This window comes from Jatropha curcas, chromosome 4, assembly GCF_041381405.1.
Source record: "Jatropha curcas cultivar XTBG-Jc1 chromosome 4, XTBG_Jcur_1.0, whole genome shotgun sequence".
Classification (NCBI taxonomy): Eukaryota; Viridiplantae; Streptophyta; class Magnoliopsida; order Malpighiales; family Euphorbiaceae; genus Jatropha; species Jatropha curcas.
In genome coordinates, this window is record NC_143154.1 from 30,828,483 (window position 1) to 30,850,762 (window position 22,280).

Sequence of the window (22,280 nt, forward strand, 5' to 3'; positions counted from 1 at the left end):
TCCTCCTACCCGAACTTGGTTTCCATTAAATGAAGAAGTTGACACGAAAATGGGCATTTGTGTCAACTAATAGTTTCATACCTTCATCCTCAAGGAGTTTATAGTAATTTAGAACAGACTGGATCAGCAATCTTCTGAATTAATAATATTTAGATATTCCTTTCAAAAAAAAATATTTAGATATTAATTTAATTATTGGAAACGGTAAAATTAAATGCAGGCATCATCTTGTCTTCAACTATGCTATTCCCTAAACTATAATATATGTTTAAGTAAGTGATTAACAGACTGAATTGGCAGATTTGCCCTCACACAAAATATAGTGCTCACTGTTTTAGATGGGCATTATTGTCTTTTCAGAAAGTCCTCACATGGAAGAGAATAACTAAAAAATATAACTGCATGTCATGATTTGAACAAAGATGGATTTTTTTACTAGACATGAACAGAACCTTAGCAGTCCCATGTCTCTCACTGAAGCTCTTTCTCATGTGAGAGGGAGAGGGAGAGAAGAGAGAGAGTGTGTGTGTGTTCACCCAACAGTCTACTCTTACTCATCAGAGTCTTCTTTTTTTGCTTTCTCTTTATAACCAAGGCATGCATTCTCTCTCTCCGAAACAGGCTTTTTGTGCTTATTATGCTTTACTGCTATTGGTCCACTTCTAGTTTATTTTTGCTTTACCTTGTACTTTTGTTGAATGTTGATTCTTTGAGGGTCTAAGTACTCTTTGGGTCGATGCTGACTCTTCTTTAAGATGGTTTTTTTGGTTTCTTGTTCCTTTAAAGAATTTCATAAGAGACTTTGAGCTCAAGAGAAAGAGATTGATGGTATGATGGCATCTGCTTGCAGTTTGATTTGTTGGGTTTTTCTTCGAATTCACTTCTCTGAGATCTAGTGGGGTATGGCGAGTTTATTGAGTATTTTATTTTATTTTTCCTTTTCTATTATTCTTTTTTTGGCTTAGAATGCAAGTGAAGAAAGTTGTGCTAATAATTGTTATAGCCTTTAGAAATGTTACTTTGCTTCTTTTTTTTTTTGAAGTTTATAGAGAATTATAGATCATAGGATTCCTTTCTGGTTTAAGGATTTCGTTTTTGGGGGGGATCAAAGCTAGTTTTTTTGAGGTTTATGGGATCTCAAGTTCTGGAATCAATTATGGGGAATTTGCTTTTCGGAAGAAGGTTTATTTATAAAGTTAAGGTGATTGTCCTAGTACTCCAAAATAGAGCAATGTCAGAGACAGCTATTACTTATGATTATTGGTTTTGACTATTTATGCTTATTTAGGATGGAAATACAATTTTTTGATGTGTTCTTAATATATAACTACTACATATGATCTGTTTTTAGCTTCACTTATGATATGTACACATTCTTCTAATAAGAAGCAAATATGTTTTGTTTTTAGCTTGTGGCTATAGTAATGAAAATAGCCGTTCTAAAAGCAGGATCTTTTCTTCTCAGTTGCTTCTTGTAGTATTCAGGAAAATTCCCTTTGGCACATTAAGTTATAAATTCAGTTTGCCTCTTTCATGTTTTGTTTATTCGGCATATTGTTGGTAGTAACAGAAGCTCCACAAAAATTTTTTTTTCATTTCAGGATATTTTGATTAACTCTGGCTTATCCGGATTTCACATTTTTGAGATTCTTAGATTTAACTAGATGCTGATTTTATTTATTGCATATGGCTGGGTGTTGCTTTTCTACTTCTTTAAGGCTGCAATCATTTTCTTATTTTTTTTAATCTTTGCTTTTTGCAGAGTTGTGGATATATCGATGGGGTTAGATATGGAGTTAGATTTCAAGAAGAGCTACTCTTCAGATCTGAGTCCTAAAACTGTTCTTCCATGTAGACATTTTCCAGATGTTGAAAAGAAAAGCACAATCAACAAACTAACACGTAAAGATGATATATTGACAGTAAAGGAAGGCTTCACAGAGATAAGTTTTCGCCGGTATCGTAGTACCTCTTGTAAGACTCCAGCTAGACCTGTTGGTCTAGAAGGTAGCACTGAGCTGAAGCGAGGTTCCATTTATCAAAGTTCTAGAGATGTAAGGAAAATGAAGAAAATGGGGACTAATGAGGGAAGGAGAAAAATTGAATTGTCGCGTGATAGTGACACTAATTTCTCCTTTAGCATTGTTGACTCGTTGTGTTGTTCAGATGATGAGAACACACACAAGAATTCTCCAGCATTGTCTCTGAACTCAAGCTTGAATCTGACATCCATTAGGAAGCCTTGCATAAAACAATGCTTATCAGATGGTTTTATTGAAATCTGTCCAAATTTGGATAAGAGGGAAAACCAATCTGCCGGAACTGTTAGACGTGAATCAATTGAGAATCCAACCTTCAGAAGCGAGCAAGTTGTTGGTCCTGTGAATGATGCTAATGATCTTCTTGAAAAAGATATGGCTCCAACATTCCATAAATCACTTTCTGCTAAGGTTGGAATCCCGCATTGGCCTTCTCCTTCAGAAAGTGATTGCTCTTCTAAAGCCAGTTCAAAGTCCCGGTTTAGCCCCATAAAAAAAATGTTTGATCCATTTATGAAATCCAAATCTTCTCGGAGTCCTTTGGGTTATATAGCAGAACCAGGTGATATCAAAGCTATAGGGATGCCAAACATGAGAAAAGATCAGAGCTTGAAGAAATCTTTGTTGCATGACTTCGCACCTACAGTTGGGAAATCGGATATTGACCAGAAACATGACCAACATTCGGCTGTGGGATGTTCACCGGTTCACCTACATGGTTCTCTCAAGTTGGAAAATAAGCATGGAGTGCCATATCTCGAGTTCTCCTTGGATTGCCCGGAGGAAGTTTTTGTGGCCAAGACATGGAAGTCAAATAATGCTTTTAACTGGGTGTACACATTTCATTCCATTTGCAGCAGAAAGAAGAGCAATGCTAGTGGCTGGGGGTTGACTGATGGCAACAAAGAATCCTCGCTGGTGGGACAGATGCAAGTTTCCTGCTACTTATGCTCAGAATTGAATGATGGTGGGGTTTTTGATAACTCTGTGGTAACAGAATTTGTGTTGTATGACATTGCTCATGCGAGAAGATGTGTTTCTACACAAGAGTCTCATGGTACTATTAAACCTCCCGATTGTTCTAAACCAGCCATTGTTAGCGGAACTCATGAGTTGGATAATGGCTCTGATGGAATGGAACTCAAACATCAGCCAAAACGTGCTTCTGATGGTATCGACTTTAATGCCTCAAATCCTTACCCATGGCCATCTGCAGTTTTGCGTTCAGACCTGGAAATAGCTTCCATTGTTCTTCAACTCCCATTTGCAAAGAGAGAGAGCTTGAAGTACAGAAGAGGGGACAAGCGAAGTGATAAAAAGCATTCAAATCTACTGAACCAGATGGTTGAGCAAGGGAAAAAAAACTTTTCAAATGGGGAAAGTCCAGAAAAGGTGAAGGTAATAATTCCAAATGGAAATCATAGTTTACCAGTTGATGAAAATCGGGGCCCTTGTTCTTTGCTTGATAGATGGAGAGTGGGTGGAGGCTGTGATTGTGGTGGATGGGATATGGCATGTCCACTTACTGTTTTTGGCAGTCCTGGAATCAAATGTGCTGAAAATGAACTACTCATGGATAATCAACAGCCTTTGGAACTTTTTGTTCAGGTAAGCTTTTTGATTGGTGCCTAATTATGACCATATTTTGGATAAATGTAGATAACTAGGAAAATCAAATTGCTGTAATGGGTCCACAGGCAATGGTTCCATCTGATAGATCTCCCAGATAAACAAGACCTGAAATTGGTGAAATAGGATGCTCCTTTTTTACTGTTTACGGTCGGAGAATGATTTAGAATGTTGTTTTTCTTGGATAGTCAAGAATATAATATATCAACACATATATTAATGTCTGTCAACTTTACTTTTGGAACTGTCATATTAATAATGATCATTTATAAGAAATCACTAGAATTTGGTCTAGCTGTTAGTAATTCCGCTCTTATCTATTTTGAGCAATTGATTTGCATGCAAACTGTTGAAGCATGCTACACTTGCTTTTGCAACTCTTGATAAATGGCTCTTCTCTTGAGAGTTAGATCGAAAATTGCAATAACTCATATATGGATTGGTCCTCGAATCCTTGTGATATAAAGCAGGCCATCTAAAGGTTCTCAGTGCTTTCTCGTTAATATGATTAGTAATTTCATTAGCTCTAACCATATTCTAATTCCTATGTAGGGAACAAAACAGAAAACTCCAGCATTAACCATGAGAGTTGTCGAAGAGGGACAATATGCAGTTGATTTCCATGCACAGCTATCAACATTACAAGCATTTTCCATTTGTGTTGCTATATTGCATGGAATGGAAGCATCTGGTACTACTGGTGGGGAAAGAAGCAAGCAATTGTCACATTGCAATTCGCTGAAAGCACTTATTGAGGAGGAAGTGCAATTCTTAATTGACGCAGTCACAGAGGAGGAAAAGAAAAAGAAGAAAGTCTCCAAGAAAAAGGAAGATATCCAGCAATCTTATGTACTTAACCCTCCATTTTCTCCAATTTCTCGGGTATAGACTCAACTACGTTGCTTGATAATGCAAAAAGGCTTTTTGGAGAATCTATATTAACCATGGATGGATTGGACTTCAAAACTAAAAGAAATATTCATCATTCAAAAGGCCACTGCAGTATTACTGCTGAAGTTGTTATTCGCGGGCGGAGTCAAAATTCTTTTACAGCCTTCAACAGCTGAATGGTTCCCATGAACTAATATACTAGGCTATCAATTCTACTGCAAGAGGGTTACCAAGCAATCAAGGTTAACTCTTAAATGTATAATTTGATTTATATTCTTCCTTTCTACAACTAGAAACAGAATAGAAACACAAACTGTGGATATTGAAACTCTGAGAACAGGGAAAAAGTACCAATTGAAAATTGAGAGATAGGGGGGTCTTATACATTCTGTATTATATTGGGTATAAGGTGGTAAGGGGAATTAGATCCTGGGAATGCTGTCTAGAAGTTATTGTTACTAGTGTATCTTAGACTAGGTGGTTTCAAAATTTTGTTAAAAATTCTGTTATCTCCAGAATAATAAAACAGTGGGTTCAACCCTTGTCCTGGATTTTCTTGATTTGGCTATATGTGCATGAAATTTATGTCTTCTCATGATACAGTAGTTCAATGATGTTGTTGGCTCTCCTGTTGCTATGTGGTCGAGTCCAAAAGAGGCGTCTTTTCAGATTTTGCTGTCTTCCAGGATAAAGCCAAACTGTCATCTTTTTAGGGAAGGTGTTCTTTTCTTATATTACTAAATTTTGCTCATTTTGCCTTTCCCATAGCATATGTTCTTTGATTTCTAGTGAACTAATCATTTATGTCCTTTTCACTGTCAACAGTTTTGTTTATGTTTCTAATAAGTTATCTGAGCAAGCATTATCTATCAAGTTCTAAAATAAAATACACCGTTCCCATTCACATCTAATCTTTTATATTTTTCTCACCAAGGTCTGTTTGAAAGAATTTATGTGCAATAATTTAATTCAATTTTATTGAATGAATTATATTTTTATAACATCAAACTTATGATTTTATAATATTTGAAATTCTTTTCTTACGATAAATTATTTAATTTCAAATTAAAATTTGACAATAATTTTTTAGTTAAATTCATCCATTCTCGCTTTCAGCTGTTTGGAATCTTGACCGCTCGGCCTCGGTTGTTGTTGGATTGATTTTCATTGCCTTGGGAAACACAAAAAGAAGAAAGTACAGATCAAAAAATTACGCCATTGCTGTAGCTCAAACGCGAGTCACACTCGTGACAGGCGGCAATGCATACCACCATACTACAATGACTTCTTGATGTTCGGTTCTCTTACTACATAACTTATATGAATAGAACCAGCTCATTGCCTGCCAGGTGTTGCAGACGTATATACACGACGCACGTGAAGCAATAAGTTGGATACCTGTCGTACACGTGGAATAATCTTGCACGTGTCAGTAACACGTCATCAAAATGAAGCCACGCCATCACCCTCATGCCAAGTGCGCAAAACCTGTCAGACAATGCATCACGTGGAGCAATCTTGCTACGTTAGCTATGACATGCCATCAAAATGAGCCACGCCATCACCTCTCTTGTCAGGTGGTGGACACGTGTATATCACACCACGTGGGTCCATGGTGAAACGAGAGATTTTGTTAATGGAAAATCCTTGCTACTTTTTGGCAACTGACACCTCATCGAAAGGAGCCACATCATCACTCTCCAACATGTGGCATGTTATAGATAGCCACGCCATGACTTATAGAGCCAGTTGTGAGATTAGTGGGCTCATGTTGCCACATCAGCACAGTAATACATATCCCATTCTTCATTTCTCAAGTTCAGTAATAACACCATGTCAACAGGTTGGGTGGAAGCAAGACTAGGACAAGACAGGACAAAATTGGGAATTAAAGGCTCTCGCTTTATTTTAAAATAAATCAAACATCATATTACAATTAAATGTTATAATGTATACATTTAAATTCTGAAATACTTGTTGCAGAAATAGTTAAAATGAAAATTATCAAGGAGAGGTTTACAATCCCTCAATGCCAAAAAAATTGGTTCCACCACTTCTTGGGAATCAACCAGGTATATCAATCATACAACAAAATGGGCTCTGGTGAATGCTTTTGTCTACATAGCTGGTGCCTGATAAAGGTTAAAAAAAATGAAAATGGGTCAAAACTTTTGCCACCCCATTTTAAGGTACTGCATCCATTAATGGCCTCCTGGACACGAAGTCCATATCAGCTCATTGCTGGACGGATCTTGTTTCTTTATCGCACATCATCTGGAAAAGGTCTCAGTATAAATGTTCTGATATGTAATCCAAAGCAAACTGTCTGACCATTTGTGGTGGCGATAGTGCAGATTAAGATGCTTGTGATGCTAATCATGATGGCCATTGCAAATGAGTTGAATCATCTTCCATGCTTTCTTTGTACTGAGTCCCTCGAGCATTAAGTTGGGGAACTTCCAAAGTAAATAATCTTTTGAAAAATTCATAGGATGCAAAGAATAGTGCTCCTTGAGACAAATAGATAACCAATCTTGGAATTAGTCCCCTGATCATCCAAATATGATTAGTAATTATTGAGCATACTTGATAATAATCACAAATTTCCACACTTTCATATGAAAAACAGGAATTTGTATGCAAAGAGATTTAAAAACTTATAAATCGCTAAAAAAAAGCTCGAACTTGTTCTGCCATATCAAAATTAACACATACGTTGTTTTATTTGCAATTTTACGTAGTAAAATTATTATTATTATTATTTTGCCATAAAAAAAATTCACTGTTTAAAATTACTTGTAGTTGAAGCAACCAGAACGGTATCTGTTATTACAAGGTAACCAATACCTCGAGAGTTTCACTGGTTTCAGATGTAATATGGCACAAATTATTTTAAATGTCAAGGTGCATATCAAAAGAAAACGAACCTGTAAAGGCCCTTCAAACCTTCATTCTTGCCAATTTCTTTAAGGGCGTGAAACACACTCTGATATTTGCTCATAGAACCAGGGATCTGCAAAAAACCAACTTATGAAGAAAGTATATATTATAATAGCTTCCTAGCAGACAACATATGGGGAGTAAATAGATAACTTAAATTGCACTGTTTTGACATACAGTTTATGGACCCAACCAACTTTGGTTAGACTACTAATACACACTGTCAAACAAGTTATAGAAGTGAAACGTTTAATCAGTTTACAGTGACATGATAAATGTCATCTTTTTTTCTCATCACAAAGACCTCGAGTCATATTGCTAACACTTACAATTAAATTTTATCTAAGGACTCCTTACACTCCAGAAACTTGGTGACGAAAGATTATGTTTGATATCAGTAAAAAGTATATAACGTTTCCATAATATATTAAAAAAGAGTATTAGCAAACCTGTATCTGTAGTCTCGTCTTCACTACATCAAAAGGAGTTGTGAATAAAGCAGCAGTAGAACCTGCTAGTCCTCCACAAACCAACTGCAGCGATTTAAATTTTCTCAGCACATCTAGTTTAACCAAGTCCTAAAAACAACTCATTATCTGCAATGATGGAGCTATCAAGAAGCCAAAGCACCATAAAAGCTGCTGCTACAATAAAATAATAGCTGGAAAAGAGAGATGAACAAACCGTTTGAAGTGTGTTGGGTTGAGCATCGGAATTTTGTGATGATAACATCAACTGCTTCAAGCTTTCATATGTGTAAAACTGCATATGGTGAAAATATATCCTGAGAATTATATACTGCAGTAGAAGGTACAACAAACAGCAGACAGACTGTATTTTGAAGTTCAGGCATAAAAGTGATCAATTGCTTTACAACTTTAAGTGGATATCTCTCTACTGGCCCTAAAATCGGATGCATGTGCTGAATGACAACAACTACCATGTAGAAAGGCTTAACCTTGATAATTGAGTGTGGAACATTTCGACAGAGTACAGCCCCCCAACCAGCATATAGTGAAGGTAAACCACCTTTTCCAATAATTCCAATCAGTGCATTCCTGCAAAGACACAGAGAGTAACACAGAAATACTTGTCAACATAAGAGAAGTCGAAAATGCTACCTCAGCTATGAAGGGTAAGTGAACGACCAAAGAAAATTCAATAACCTTTAAATGCAAGAAAATTATGTTTTACAAAAATACCAATGATTGACAAACTTCACATTGACCACAACATTGAATGAAAGTAAGCATCATTGGACTAATGTAACAGAAATAACAGGATAACAAAAGTATACCAGCAGTTATGATAATGGGAACCAATTTGCATTTGCTGCTTTATACGCTCGCTTGGAGTAAAAACAAACGAAGTTGCAATGCTCGCACTTCCACCAGCAATGCAATGAGCTAGAGAGTGATATTCCTGTAAAAATGAGAGGGGTGAAACGCTTATAGGGTAGACAAGCTTCAAATTAAAGAATATGCAGCTGCATCGAAAAACATTGACTTTAGTCCCTCTCAAACACACAAGGCAAAATAACAAAAGCAATGATACATAGAAGAGTTAAGCAGAGTGAATTGTAAAAGCCACCTTAGAGAAATGAGGAAGCAAAGATCCTTTAACTGATTCATAGGTGAAAGTATAAATGGCAGAAATTGGGGCTGAAGATGCAATATTGCTAGCAATTCCACGGTAAAAACCAGTTAAACCTGAAAAGTCAATTGTAAATATACAAAACTTTACATACATTTTTTTACAGAAAGCCAAGAACTTTTACGGGCTACCACCAACTGCAAGCAGTACAATTTTCATAGTAAATTTACCTCTTTCAGAAACAATTGACCTCCCAATGTTGCAGATAGACTTCTGTTCTGCATGGCAGGATTGAGTAACTGTCTTTATAGTGTCAACAGGATGTAGACAAACACTAACAAATATACCAGCAAATGCACCCGCATAAGCATGCTCTTGCTTAGCAAGGGCATAACAAGGTTGTTTACATGGTGGTGACCGAATATCTAGCAGAATTTTGTCCTCAGAAACAACCATTTGATGTGGTTTTCTTGTGCTTTCAGCTATTCTATAATCATCAATGTTATGTTGGAATGTTCCACTTGAAGTCTTGTGTGTAGCTAAAAAGTCAATATGATGGTCCAAGTAAAGACTAGAACCCAGTGCCCTCGAAAAACTACCTCTTACATTATTATCATGAGGAGGCTGAAGAAAATAATCAGAGCAGAGGGAGCTAATTGTCTCTGTCTCCATTGCAACTTTCATATTGTCACCCAACCATTCATCTTTTGATTTGACTGAACCAGAATAGCAATCAGCACTTCTCAAGGCATTGTTATTTCCAGGATGAGTTGCATCTCCAGAAAAGCAGCCATCCCTGTGGCTGAATGCATTTCCTGAAGCGCAGTCTTTATTAGTTTTCTCTTCCTTATTCCTAGTAACACTATGACAACGTAAGTTAGCAGGAATTGTTTCTTTCATCCATCCATAAATACTCTCAAATTCATATAAAATTTCTACACTTGCAAGCCCCTTTCCTTTCTGAAACTCATTTGTCAATATGTTATTTCCCTTCATAAATTGTGAGAATAATGGACGCATATAATTTTCACTATAAGGTTCTAAATTTAACATCTTCTGAGTTACTTTAAGAAATTCAAATTTTGGCTGAATTAAAGCTGTAGTATTACTAGTGGTCCTCACATCAATGTTGAAACGTCTACAATCGTCATCTTTTAAATCTGCTGCACCAACATCTTTGACAACAAGACCATCCAAGATAACGTTTTTCTCCGAGCCACTACCATTATGATTGGATTTTACCTCTGATTCAGAACTAGCAAGAGGACTTACAAGATTCCATATCTGCCCCACTGCTGAGATAAGCTCTGTTGTGCTCAGCATTTGAAGGGACTTCTGTTCAGTATATATGCTACTTTGCTGTTTTTTCTTAGATTTTGAGGAGGCATGATCTTCAAGGACAAAATTTGTAAGGTCAAAAGATGCCCCCTCGACTTGGTTCTGCCTGTATGCAATTGAAGGTTGATCACTTCGAGGAGGCCGTTTGCTCCCAGACATTTTCTCATATCATTCAAGAATTTGCTTGTTGAAGATGACAGCATATATTTCTTGATGAAAAAATAACTGAAACACAAATTATATATTTATCATTAAACAGAATGTTTCACGGAAGTCTTTAATTTTCTGAAAATATTCACCGGACATCTGAACACCCTTCACCCAAAAAAATAAAAATAAAAATCTGCATTTCAATTTTAGATTAAAAGGTATACTTAGGTAGCCAAACCTATATAATAAGCAGCTATATTTTTTCCACAAGCTAACAAAAACCTATTTCTCTAGAAAATCAACATACAAAAAAATGAAACCAAATAAGTTGCAAGTACAGAAAAATAAATTAAGAGAAAGCATCTACTAAACTTATTCACCAGTTAATTTTGTCCTTTGCTATCTGCAATAGATTGGCTCCGAAACTTGCAGACACAGCCACTCCATATATTTAAGACATGTCGTCTTCATCAAGCTGAAATTCAATAGAATTAGACTGAGAACAGTCTCAGTCAATTGTTCAAACAAAACCCATTAATCCAATCTCCAGAACACTTCCATTTCACATAAATTCACAACGCAGAGTAATTAACAAAGTAACAGAACAAAACTGGTGAATAGCAAAATAGAAAACTAAAACTTTAGTCTTTAGACTTTAGACTTCTATAAATTCACATTCCTCTAACTTAAAAATAATAATAAAAAAGTACGGTGGACTCGTGAGTTTTATGTTCCATTCTGTTTTTCTCCGGATCCAAACAGAAAGCAAGCCAGCAAACTTTAGAAGCTTTAAAGTTAAGGGAGAGAAGTTGAGACCTCGACGAATTGAGTAGTCCTCCAGCAGAAAATAACGTTCCTATTGTTTGCTGATTCATTGTTGAAGAGAACGAGGGTTTATGGTCGTGTTTTATAGAATGTTCTAAGCATAAACAGAAGTGCTCTTTTTGGTGCGGTTTAAAATGTTCTAAGCAAATAACTGACTTCCAAACGACCAGACGTTGCTATGCAATTTGGTAATAATATAATGGGCCGTTTAAAAAAAAAAAAAAAAAAGAAAGAAAAAAAAAGGAAGTCATAATTAATATAATTTTCTACGCCCTCCGATTCTATTTAATTGGAAAATTTAGATCTTGATCGATAGATGGGATTTTCAATTGATGAAACCTAGCAGTGTACATGTTCTTCTAAGGGTGCTCTTTATGCATAGTAATAAATTTTTTGAAAAAATAATTTAAATATAAAATATCCAGAATAAAATATTTTGTCAAAATTATTTTTAAACAAAAAGATATAATATCATCTCTTTTTATTTTAATTTTATTATTCAAAAGAAAAAAAATAATTAGTTTAAAGTTATTTAAAATGTATTTTTATTATAGAGTATTTATAAACAACTACATCAATTTGCTCAATAATACAATTAATTCTTCGTAGATTTTAAAAATAATAAAAAAAAAACTAAAATGTAAAAAATAAATAGCATGCGTCATTTTCTCCATTTTTTTAAAAAATATTTATTAACTTTTTACTATCAAAACAAATATAAATTTAATCTCTTTTAAATACTATATTCAATTAAACCCGCACAACATACCAGCTGATGGCTAATATATATTTATAAAATAAAGTTCGAGAAACCTTTATAGATAAAAATCTCTCCTAATCTTTATCCTTTCAATTTTCTTTTTCTGCTAATACATTTTTTACTATTTTAAAACTTCTAGTAAGTTTTCTTTTCATACAAAGAATAAAAAAAGTGGCCTGCAAATGAGGATTTCGAACAACAGTGATCAATCCATAGCTTCCAATATGAAACATGAAGCCATCTTGATTGCACCCCATTATTGCAAAAGTCACTAGCTTTGAAATAGTTCAGAAGTTGAAATAGTAAAAGAGAGTGAGAGCAATGAATACAAAATGCAAAACCAAAAATCAGCAATTCAGAAGCAGAAATAATAAAAAGATGGACAAAAAGTGGGGGGAAACCCAACGGGCTTAACACTATGATCCTTGAGTCTATACATTTTACATCACAAAATACTTTCTAGTTTATCACTTCCAGTGAAACCATTTTCTAAAGAAAAAATGGAAGTAAGGGATAATCTAGAGGAGCAACATGATATAAAGTTAGAATTTACAATCTACGGGTAAGTGTCAATTCCTTTACCATCCAAAATTCCCCAGTTTCAGTGCCATCGCTTTGAACTTCTGGTTGCAGACGAACTACCAAGAGTAGATTTCCTAGGTGCTGTCACTGAGAGAGAGCATGTAATCCGAATCAATTAACATAGAGGTGATATAGAAGTAGGTTAGCCACCAACCTAGATAACCCCTTATTTGGTATAAATGAATTTGAAGTGCATAATTCATTCATAATGCTAAAATTTGGTTTATTAATGTCAAATTCTACTAGACTAAATTCATAAGAGTAAAATGAATAAAACTTTCATGAAAACATGGAATTCCTTTATACCAAACTAGGGCTAATGTTTACCTGTCTAATAATTAAGGAGCAGATAAATTGCTAGTTTAAAATGATTAAGGGAAAAATAAAAAGGAATAGAGAGGTTTAAATATACATACTTGGTGAAGGCCTTGGAGTGGAGCTCTTATTCAATGATAAGCGTGACAATCTTGTCTGTATCAATTTTTTCGGATGCCTCGGGATCTTTGGTCTGGTAACAAACAGAATTTACAGGTGTTCAGATTAATTTGAATGACAGTAGTTTATTAACCAGTAAAGTACTAGAACTTTCCAAGTCAAACAACAAAGGGGAAAAAAAACTATCCCCAAACTCTTTTCTTTTCCTTGTATTTGTGTGCATATGCAACTCAGCATTGCATGGCATATAGAAATCAATAAAGTAATCAAGGCTAATTTAAACTTAGCAATGACAAGAAAAAACATCAAACTTTTAGAGAAGTGTCTAAGACGAACTATTCATACAAAATTTAGAACCTTGGATGTGAAGTATACTCACTTCTCTGTGTTCTCTGCTGTATCAATTGGTTTTGTCGCTCCTGCTGATCTTGCATTTTCAGGTGATTTTGATGGTTCTGGGGATGTCACTCCTGCTGATCTTTCAGTTTCAGGTGATTTTGATGGTTCTGGGGATTCAGCTGGTCTTGCAGATTCAGGGAAAAGAGTCAACTCTGCAGAATCTGTTTCAGTTCCCATTGAAAGACCACCATCAGATATGTCACTTAGTCTCTCATCGGAATCTGCCTCTCCAAACCGCAAGAGCTCAATATCCTCTTTAGAATTCTGGTCTCCATCTTTTCTAAGCTTTGACTGAGGGAGAATCTCCTGTTGAAGTCTTAGTTCACGCACTGACCCCACTGACTTTGACTGTCGCAGACGATTTCTGAAGTCATCCATTGACTGCAGAGAACCAGCTTCAGAACGTTTCTCACTGTACTCGGAACCATTATCAAAGTCAGAAGCAACTCTCTCAAAAGGTCCCAAGCCTTTCCTTCCACTTGTCTCAGGGCTTTGACGTGGACTCTCAGTTGAATGTCTTCTTGGAGAGGAAGAGTCACTCCTATGCGAGTTCTTACCTTGCCGCATGGCATTGGCATTAGACCTAAGAAACAAACGCTCAATCTCTTCATCTTTCTTTGCAATTGTGTCCTTGAGGGATGTAACCTGCAAGATTCACACTTTAAATTAGAAAACAATGAATGAAATGAAACAAAGTATTCAGTCTTAAACAAATATTTCCATTCCTCAGAATCCATTGCGCTTTTATTCCCCAAACATGACAGATTGGGCAGACTGTAAGATAATAGGCAAACTCTGTTGTCATTCATGGAAGTTCCAATCATGTAAAGCAATTGTGCTTTATAGACTTCAGGAACAAAAGATGAAATAGGCAAAACCAGTACAGATTCTATACTCGAGAACCTCAATCCATGCGCTAAAACCAAAAGAAACAGATGCTTATAAACAGGTAATTAATTCATCAGCTTAGGCAAACTTCAATCTAACCAAGTTTATGCATGTCCAGTGGGCAGTAGTTCAGGAGTTCCTATTTTTTGGCACGTGCACAATTTCATTGCTGAACATTAAATTGTTGAGTTATCCTTAGCTGGGAGAAAGATTAAGGAAAAAAAGTTATGGATACTGACTGAGCGTACTGATAAAAATTAGGAACCCAACTACCTGCTGCATAAGATCTCTAATATCTCTTCCTTCTTTGTTGCTCCTTGCAGCGCCTAACTCAATGCCAGAAACTCTTTCAGCAAACTTTAAGGTACTTATAGTTTCAGAATAAGAATCTACATCAGGATTAAGCTGGACGAACATGAGAGTCTTCGCTTGACCACCTAGAATGAGAAAAAAAAAAAAAAAAGTTGCTAAAAGAAAAAACAACTAAAATATCATAACTAGTTCACTTTAATACTGCACAATATGAAAGCATGCTGGATGTAAGACCGAGAATAATACCTAAGGAGCTTTGTAAAACTTGAGTCAATTTGCTATTTCTATACGGCACATGTGGACTTTTTTGAGCTAAAGAAAATATCACATCCCCAAGTGCGGAAAGTGATTTATTTATATGTTGGGCCTCCCTCAGCCTGTCTCCAGTTACTTCAGACCGGTCCACCCTTTCACTACCAGCAAGATCAATTAAATGCAGATTACCACGCAGAAGCGCGCCGGTATCCAAGTCCGTACCCCGGACATGAACAGTGAGAACACTGCAGTGTGAAATTGAATCAAAATCCTCAACATTAGTTATGTTGACAGTCAATGTTAGGCATTTATTATTAGAAAGACAACCTGTGGGATCTGCTACTTCTTTCATTCAGCGCAGTAGCACCAATGGCACGGTTCATCAATCCAATGTTCATCAATTCTAAGACATCTGTTGTTGATTTAACACAGTGCATGCTAGCATCAGGGACAGCTAACCCATTTGGTTGGGTTGTACTCCAAATCCCAAGTGTGCGCAAGTTAAGAAAAATGCAAAAGTCATAACATCAAAATCAAAAGAATTTGGAGCAACATTATCCTTCTTTCGATAAACTGGGAATGATAAATGCTATGAATTCAAAGATCAACGGGAAAAAATGCCTGAAATAACTAAAAATAAACAGATAAAAATGAAGGATATCTTCTCTGAGTGCCATTGCTTGTTAGCAGATCACGGACTTGTTCATTGTATATTTCAACCATTTGTACACCAACATCATATCTAATGGAGCTTTTCCTGCTCTGAGAGATTTGGAAAAGATCATTTAAGGCGCGATAATTGACCCCCCAATCTTCTTTTGATGATAAATCAGGTCCACTCTGGGGAAATGAAACTCATGAGTAAAAATTGCATAGGATAAAAATGTATATAGTGGAAAATTATAGATTAGTTGCATACCATTGTGTAAGTCTTTCCTGAACCGGTTTGACCGTAAGCAAAAATACAGACATTATATCCATCAAGAACAGATCGAATCAATGGTTGCGTGTCCAGAAATACTTCCTCTGGAAGCAATGACATTTACCAATGTAAATGAGCTGCATTTGTTATCTAAATAAAAGTATGATGCAATTGATTGAAAAAAAAAAAAAAAAATGAACAGGAGTCACAGAGGCAGTAGCTTAATATTAGAACTTCATAAACTTCTCACCTTGACTAGCTGTTGGACCAAAAACCTTATTGAATTTGAAAAGTCTATGGCTTTCTTTTCCTTGTTTTAATGGATTTGAAATAACTAATTCACCATTTTCACCAATATACTCTATGGTTGTTAGCGTCTTACATTGACCTGGCAGGAATGGCCTTATCCGACAATATACTCTAATATTTCCTGTAAGAAGCAATAAACCAAATATAACCAATGAGCATTCTAAGTACAGATAAAATATTCTCAGCAATATACCTTTCAAATCTTGAATTTCATTATACAATCTTCGATTTTCTGCAAGCACACAATGGTAATTCTCAGCAGCATCTGCTATTCCTTTAAGCTTCACTCCTGCTCAAGATAAAAAATATATGCATCGTGAAAGTGCCCTGCCAATTAAAAAGCACATCACCATAGAAAAACTGAAGTAATGCAAAAGTAACAATCAATTGTACCCAAACATTGAAATTCCTCGAAATAACTCCTTTTTGCCTTCAAGACTTCATGTTTTATAGAGTCAGATGTTTCCCTTAATTCCTAACAATGTCAGGCTTATAATTAATGTGATATGCTATTACATCAACACATTACTAAATTAACATGTAGATAAAGACAAACCTGTAAAGCTTTAAATTGGTAATTTATAAAGCTCTGATAGGTTCCCTCTTTCTTTTTCCATCTTTGGGATTTTGATTCAGAAAACGACTCAAGTTCCTTCACCTTGTTCCTTGACTCTGCTAGAAAACATTCAAGTTCCTCTAATCTCTTTTCTAATTCAACTTTAGTTTCCTTTGACTGCACTTCCAACACCAAGCAATGCTCTTCGTGCTTCTTCTTCACTAATTCCAGTTCCTTTTTCAGCGTCAATTTCTCAATGTCACTATGATTTTTCTCTTCCCTCAATCTATTGAGATCCTGCCATTCAAGCTTTTCCTTCTGCTCCAGTTTGGTTTTCTCCATCTGCACATAGAACAAAGCTTAAGCCATACCAAGAGTCATGATGGCACGGACAAATCGTATCTGAATATGCACTCTTTAGCTGTCAATTGAGAAAGATGGACCATAGAAGCTATCGGCCTAAATAAATTTAAAATTTAGTCACCTTGCACACCAAAAAAAATATTGGCTAATAACTTATCATTTACTTATACAATATGTTCTCGTATAATTAGCATACATACCAGAATAGATGTACACAAATTCGATATGCAACAACTGAATAAAAAAACTCCAGATAATTTATGCTAAGCTCTCTAACATACAAATCCAATTATTTTTCCCTTCAAACATATAAGTACAAGGGCTGAAACTAGCTGATGGTAGCGAGTTTTTCCCTCTCTTGCTCATTGTAATGAGATATAAATTAAATTAATAAAGATGCATGTCCAATGTAACTCTATGGGATCCTAAAGGCATTGGGAAAAAAGAACCAACAACTACAATATGATTCTTTATCAAAAGTTAAAAAAAAAAAAGGGGATAAGACGCACCTTTATTTGTTGTAGCTGTGATAATAATACCTATTTAAGTACAAAAAGCAATAGAAATTAATTATAAGAACTAAACTCAGAGAAGCCAAGCCGGATACTTCAGACTATTAGTCAAAGTACCTCAATTTCCTCTGTAGTCCCAGATGCAAGGGTCTCAAGCACTCTGATTCTTGATTGGTACTTCTCTGTCCGAACATTATAAAGGTTGTTTTGCTGAAAACATGCAACAACCAAATCATCGTTATACATGAGCCACATTTAATAGATTAAACAAATATAATAATATAATATAATATAAAAACATACAAACAGAAGCATGCCCATTTGCACAAAGACACGGATCCAATACATCAATGTAGAAAAGATTTCAAGACATTACATCTTTTAAGTTCTCTGCTTGAGTTGAAAATCGTTGTTCAATAAGTTGGATGACTTTCTTCATCAAACGTGCCATCTGTTATGAAAAGATATTAAAAGAAAAAAACACCACTTAGAGATGTTAAAACACAAATACCCCCTGAGAAAATTATTGGAGAAAAAAAGTAAAATATTATTTATCAATGTATGTGCAATAAAAGTAATATCTACCATACATTCTGAACAAAACCATTCTTCCTTTCCATACTGTCATCCATAATCCTGTTCAATAAACTGAACAATGTTCTAGTTGAGGCATTCTGCACAAGGAATTACAAATATGCATCAGAGAGGCATCAAAAGTCCAGTTCATTTCTACATCATCATGTTATGGTTCAGATGGCATACACAAGTTCAGGAGCTTACATCCAACCCATTTGATTTCATCAATTCCAAGATATTGGAATCCGAAAGATCAGCATGCCCTTGCTTTGGTAGAAACGCCTCAGAAATCTTATGCCCCGCATCATATTGCAAAGCAGCAGATGGCTCTAAAAAAGAAAACACCAAGAAGGAAAAAAAGAGGGAATAAGCTTCTATACACACATAGACACAGAGAAGGGAAAATAGAAGATGGGACTGCCAATTACTGGCAGCCAATAAAGTGAAGATGAGTGAATGCCAGATAACAAGCCTCCAAAATGCCTCAAGGACCAAGTTTTTGCATTCCTCTCACAGCTCCATTCCTATAAAGGTCACCCAATCTAATAAAGGCAGGTCACAAGCCCTTGCCAAAGCAGGAAAACTGTCATTCCCTACCCAAAATCCAAAATTATACAACTCCAAGGAACAAATAATTCTGCTGCTAGCACATTTAATGTTGTGAGACTGAGAAGCAGATTTTTTATCTCCAGCTAGGACTTCAAAAATAAGCTCGTGAAACGAGGAATTTGAAAAACAAATCTGTCCCTATCAAAAAGTTAAAAGGTCTTATAATTGAATAATCTTTTCTAATTTATTTTTTGGACATTATCTCATCTCAAGATAAATGAAGCAACCTTGAGCATTAACTCTAAGCACAGTTGTTTTATATGTATTATAAAGTATCACAAATTTTTGAAAGAACCAAAGTTCAAAGTTTGACCTGAGATGATTTTGTATTTCTTCATTGATCCCCCACTAATAAAAAAAAGTCTATAAATCAGCTGATTTCAGTTATGAGCAGGTCATTTACCAAGAACAAAGGACAACATGTCCAAACAGAGAGTCATAAACACTTAAAAATTTCTCAATTAGAAGCTCTGTTCCAGATTCTAAATGATTTTTTTATTTTCTTCAAAACTGAGTTTGTCGCTATCCTATTTATTTGATTTTCATTATGTAGTGGGGAAAACACAAACTGCCTAGTTTCACCATTAGTCTACATGAAAAGATGAGCTAGACCCAAAGTCTAACAGAAAAGGCACAAATCTGGGCAAACCTAAAAGATTCAGCATAAGAGCTGACATATATATAACGCATGTTAAGGAATTACAAAAATCTTAAGAAGGCTACTGTACTTCATGCATATGTAGCAGGCAAGTAATTCGGGAATATCAAATCCACTCCGTGCATATTCAACTTCTCTTAAGATAATAACCTGATATAACAGTCTGATGCCCCTGTTGTGAACCATCAATTCCTTCTGAAAACTCTACCTCCATTTGATGTCTGTCTTCTCCAAATGTTGGTGCATTAACATGTTGACGCACACCCTTGCTATTTGCCAACAATAGATTCCATAACCTTCTTGAATGATTACGGCCAAAGCTTGCTTTGCCACCAATAGAATCAAAATGTGCTTTAAGTGTGCTAAGGCACTGCAAAACTGGCACCATGTAACCCTGAAAAGTTTCTCAAGTTATATATTAAAATAGGTTAAAAATGAAGAGATAACAAGAATAAAGGACTTTTAACTTCGCCCCAACAAGGGCGAAGGAAAATAAAAAATGCCAAAAATAACGTTTGCTATGCCTAGAAGATTTATTGACCAATACAAACAAGGGTTTTTTCTTTTAAAACTGTTGGGGGATTGAAGGCATACATGATGATGAACCATTTTCACCTAAGAGCCAACTTATTCAGAAATTTAGCGAACGTATCAACTAATGACCATTTGAATCTTTGTTCAGATGTACTGACCTAGGGTAAAGTTGCCTCTACACTGTTTGAGTTCAAATAACCAAAAATACATGCCCAATATCATATAAACCAAATCAGAATCTCATTTAAACTATAGCTGCTTTTGTTCAGGAAATTCCTGTACCTGTTGTATGTCTGCAAGTACAAACCTAGGCAATCCCATTTCATCCATTGCTGCCAGAAATTTTTTTATTTTTTCTGGGCCAGGCTCGGAGTTACGTCTCTAAAACCAAAAGCAAGTTAAGGAAAAAAGATAGATTCAAGTTAGCAAAACTGAAAAACAACAAAAAAAAAACACAATAAAACAGGACCTTGAAGGACATTTTTAAGTTAATAGAAGTCCAACCATTTCAACTAAACCAGGATTCAACTTGTTCAAAATGGTACATAAAACTGTGCCATCAATCAGGCATGCTCTCAATTCTTCCTCTGAAGCTTCTAATCGCAAATCCAAATATGGAACCATTTGGTTTAACCACTCAACCAATGATTGCAAGTTACCTAGAATCAAATCAAAGTTCTTGCATAAGACTTAGAGAAAAGAAGTAGCAACCAGGATGAGATGTTCTTTGTGAGTGTTTGGAGAAAGAGAGAGAGATTAATGCTTCTTACCATCAACAATGCCTTCAGGCCTTTCTTCTTCTTCCAAGTCCAGACCACGATTACCATTTGAGCTGTCATATACCCCATTTCCACCTGATTTCCTTTGTAGTTGATTGCTCATGTTGAGATGACCTAGAACTCTTCTTTTACTGCACCACTTAAAGTGTCAGCCCTACATTTAAAAGTTTCATCAAACTAAATCAACCTCTTATACTAAAACCAAGCAATTATAACAAGACCATTCTAGCAAGCGGAATTCTATAAGTTACTGGAAATGTTTTCCCATAATAAAAAGTTCAAGATTCATAAACATGCAGCAAAATTATCTGGACTACAACCTGTGTCTAATTTGTAACCAAAGTTGACAGGTAATGTTAAGAATCCAAATGTGTGTTGCTTTATCTCTCCATGTCAAAATGTATAATAAAAAGAAATACAAAATCTTTTCTTTTACCCAAAAAAAAAAAAAAAAAAAGTGATTTAGCACACAATAATAAAAAAATAATAATTTAGCACACAAATAAAGGCGCAGCTCTAGATTCTTTTCTTTCCCTACACTTCTACAACATATATACAGATATATATATAAATTACACAATTATTCAGATGAGCCTATTTTTTTACTATTGTTAATTTAGTATAGACAAATCCAAGCAAAAACAAATTTGCCTCCATTTTCTCATCTAACTTACAGGGCATAATCAATCCAAACAAAAACGAGCAACCCAAAACCCTACCAGCTCCAAATTTTGCAGAAACAAAATTCAAAATGCACAATGCCGCAAAAATCCACCAGATCCAAGCAAAATCCCTAAATTTGTCACAAAAAAGACGTTTACATGCAAAATGTGAGCTAGAGAATTGCTCGAACCTGACAATGAACGACCTGAAATCGTGGAAAAGCAGCTAATGTCTTGCTCTGGAGATCGAGGAAAACGAAATTCTTCAAACACAAATGCAGAGATCAGCAGCTAACGATACACAATGAGGAAACAGAGAACGAGCTTAAGATCGCCGGATTTCTCCTTTTCTTTTAATAACTAAGAAAATAATATAAGATTTTGATTATCCTTTCCTTTTGTTTTCTTTTCTTTTCTTTCCTTCCCGTTTCTGACACAGAAAGGAAAGAAAAGAAAAGAAATTTTGGAAATTGTTTGTTTTGGTTGGAAAAATGAAAATCAAACTGCGTAATGGAGATGTGTTTTTTTTTTATTTTTATATTTTTCTTGCTATTTATTTAAAAAAAATTAGTTTTTCCGGATTGTGGTCCCCACAAATTTGGAGTTATGGTCCCACTCCCACTAAATTTGGAGTGGAGTTCCCGCCTCGTAGCTTTTGTCGTTTCGGTTTTTGCTCAGTCAGTTTCTGGATTTGAATTAGTAACGAACAAAATAATTATATATTGAATTATATAATTATTACTAAGTCGAATTATTATTTAATC

At 35.3% G+C, this 22,280-nt stretch overlaps 3 protein-coding genes across 12 annotated transcripts; 1 reads left to right on the top strand and 2 right to left on the bottom strand.

The window, feature by feature from the left end:
- The first annotated feature begins 429 nt into the window (after window positions 1-429).
- Window positions 430-5,110, top strand: LOC105645807 (uncharacterized). 4 transcript variants are annotated; one of them, XM_020683997.3, is made up of 3 exons: window positions 430-828; window positions 1,763-3,647; window positions 4,221-5,110. In XM_020683997.3, the coding sequence occupies exons 2-3, from the start codon at window positions 1,779-1,781 to the stop codon at window positions 4,554-4,556; spliced, it is 2,205 nt and encodes a 734-aa protein (XP_020539656.1). In that variant the 5' UTR covers window positions 430-828; window positions 1,763-1,778; the 3' UTR covers window positions 4,557-5,110. The 4 variants fall into 4 exon arrangements, with proteins under 4 accessions (XP_020539656.1, XP_012086899.1, XP_037495631.1 ...); XM_012231509.4 differs by having other exon boundaries at window positions 431-900; XM_037639703.2 differs by having other exon boundaries at window positions 433-595.
- Window positions 5,111-6,440: 1,330 nt separating this feature from the next.
- Window positions 6,441-11,544, bottom strand: LOC105645805 (Mitochondrial substrate carrier family protein). 5 transcript variants are annotated; one of them, XM_012231508.3, is made up of 10 exons: window positions 11,397-11,544; window positions 10,961-11,055; window positions 9,323-10,655; window positions 9,090-9,208; window positions 8,797-8,921; window positions 8,458-8,557; window positions 8,184-8,261; window positions 7,949-8,032; window positions 7,487-7,572; window positions 6,441-7,107 (listed from the first exon to the last, which is right to left on the bottom strand). In XM_012231508.3, the coding sequence occupies exons 3-10, from the start codon at window positions 10,587-10,589 to the stop codon at window positions 6,936-6,938; spliced, it is 2,031 nt and encodes a 676-aa protein (XP_012086898.1). In that variant the 5' UTR covers window positions 10,590-10,655; window positions 10,961-11,055; window positions 11,397-11,544; the 3' UTR covers window positions 6,441-6,935. The 5 variants fall into 5 exon arrangements, with proteins under 5 accessions (XP_012086898.1, XP_037495635.1, XP_020539690.1 ...); XM_037639707.1 differs by having other exon boundaries at window positions 10,953-11,055; XM_020684031.3 differs by having other exon boundaries at window positions 10,961-11,076; window positions 11,397-11,537.
- A 1,011-nt stretch (window positions 11,545-12,555) lies between these two features.
- LOC105645804 (P-loop nucleoside triphosphate hydrolases superfamily protein with CH (Calponin Homology) domain-containing protein) lies at window positions 12,556-22,028 on the bottom strand. Of its 3 annotated transcripts, none has more exons than XM_089720329.1 (22): window positions 21,723-22,028; window positions 20,846-21,008; window positions 20,580-20,734; window positions 20,358-20,456; window positions 19,692-19,935; window positions 18,479-18,603; window positions 18,289-18,372; window positions 18,075-18,149; window positions 17,816-17,908; window positions 17,696-17,725; window positions 16,824-17,165; window positions 16,661-16,742; window positions 16,461-16,556; window positions 16,209-16,388; window positions 15,956-16,062; window positions 15,697-15,876; window positions 15,364-15,527; window positions 15,028-15,281; window positions 14,743-14,906; window positions 13,562-14,226; window positions 13,164-13,255; window positions 12,556-12,834 (listed from the first exon to the last, which is right to left on the bottom strand). In XM_089720329.1, exons 2-22 carry the CDS (start codon window positions 20,955-20,957, stop codon window positions 12,767-12,769), a joined length of 3,411 nt encoding a protein of 1,136 aa, XP_089576455.1. In that variant the 5' UTR covers window positions 20,958-21,008; window positions 21,723-22,028; the 3' UTR covers window positions 12,556-12,766. The 3 variants fall into 3 exon arrangements, with proteins under 3 accessions (XP_089576455.1, XP_089576454.1, XP_089576453.1); XM_089720328.1 differs by having other exon boundaries at window positions 20,846-20,985; window positions 21,708-22,028; XM_089720327.1 differs by having other exon boundaries at window positions 21,708-22,028.
- Window positions 22,029-22,280: the final 252 nt, after the last annotated feature.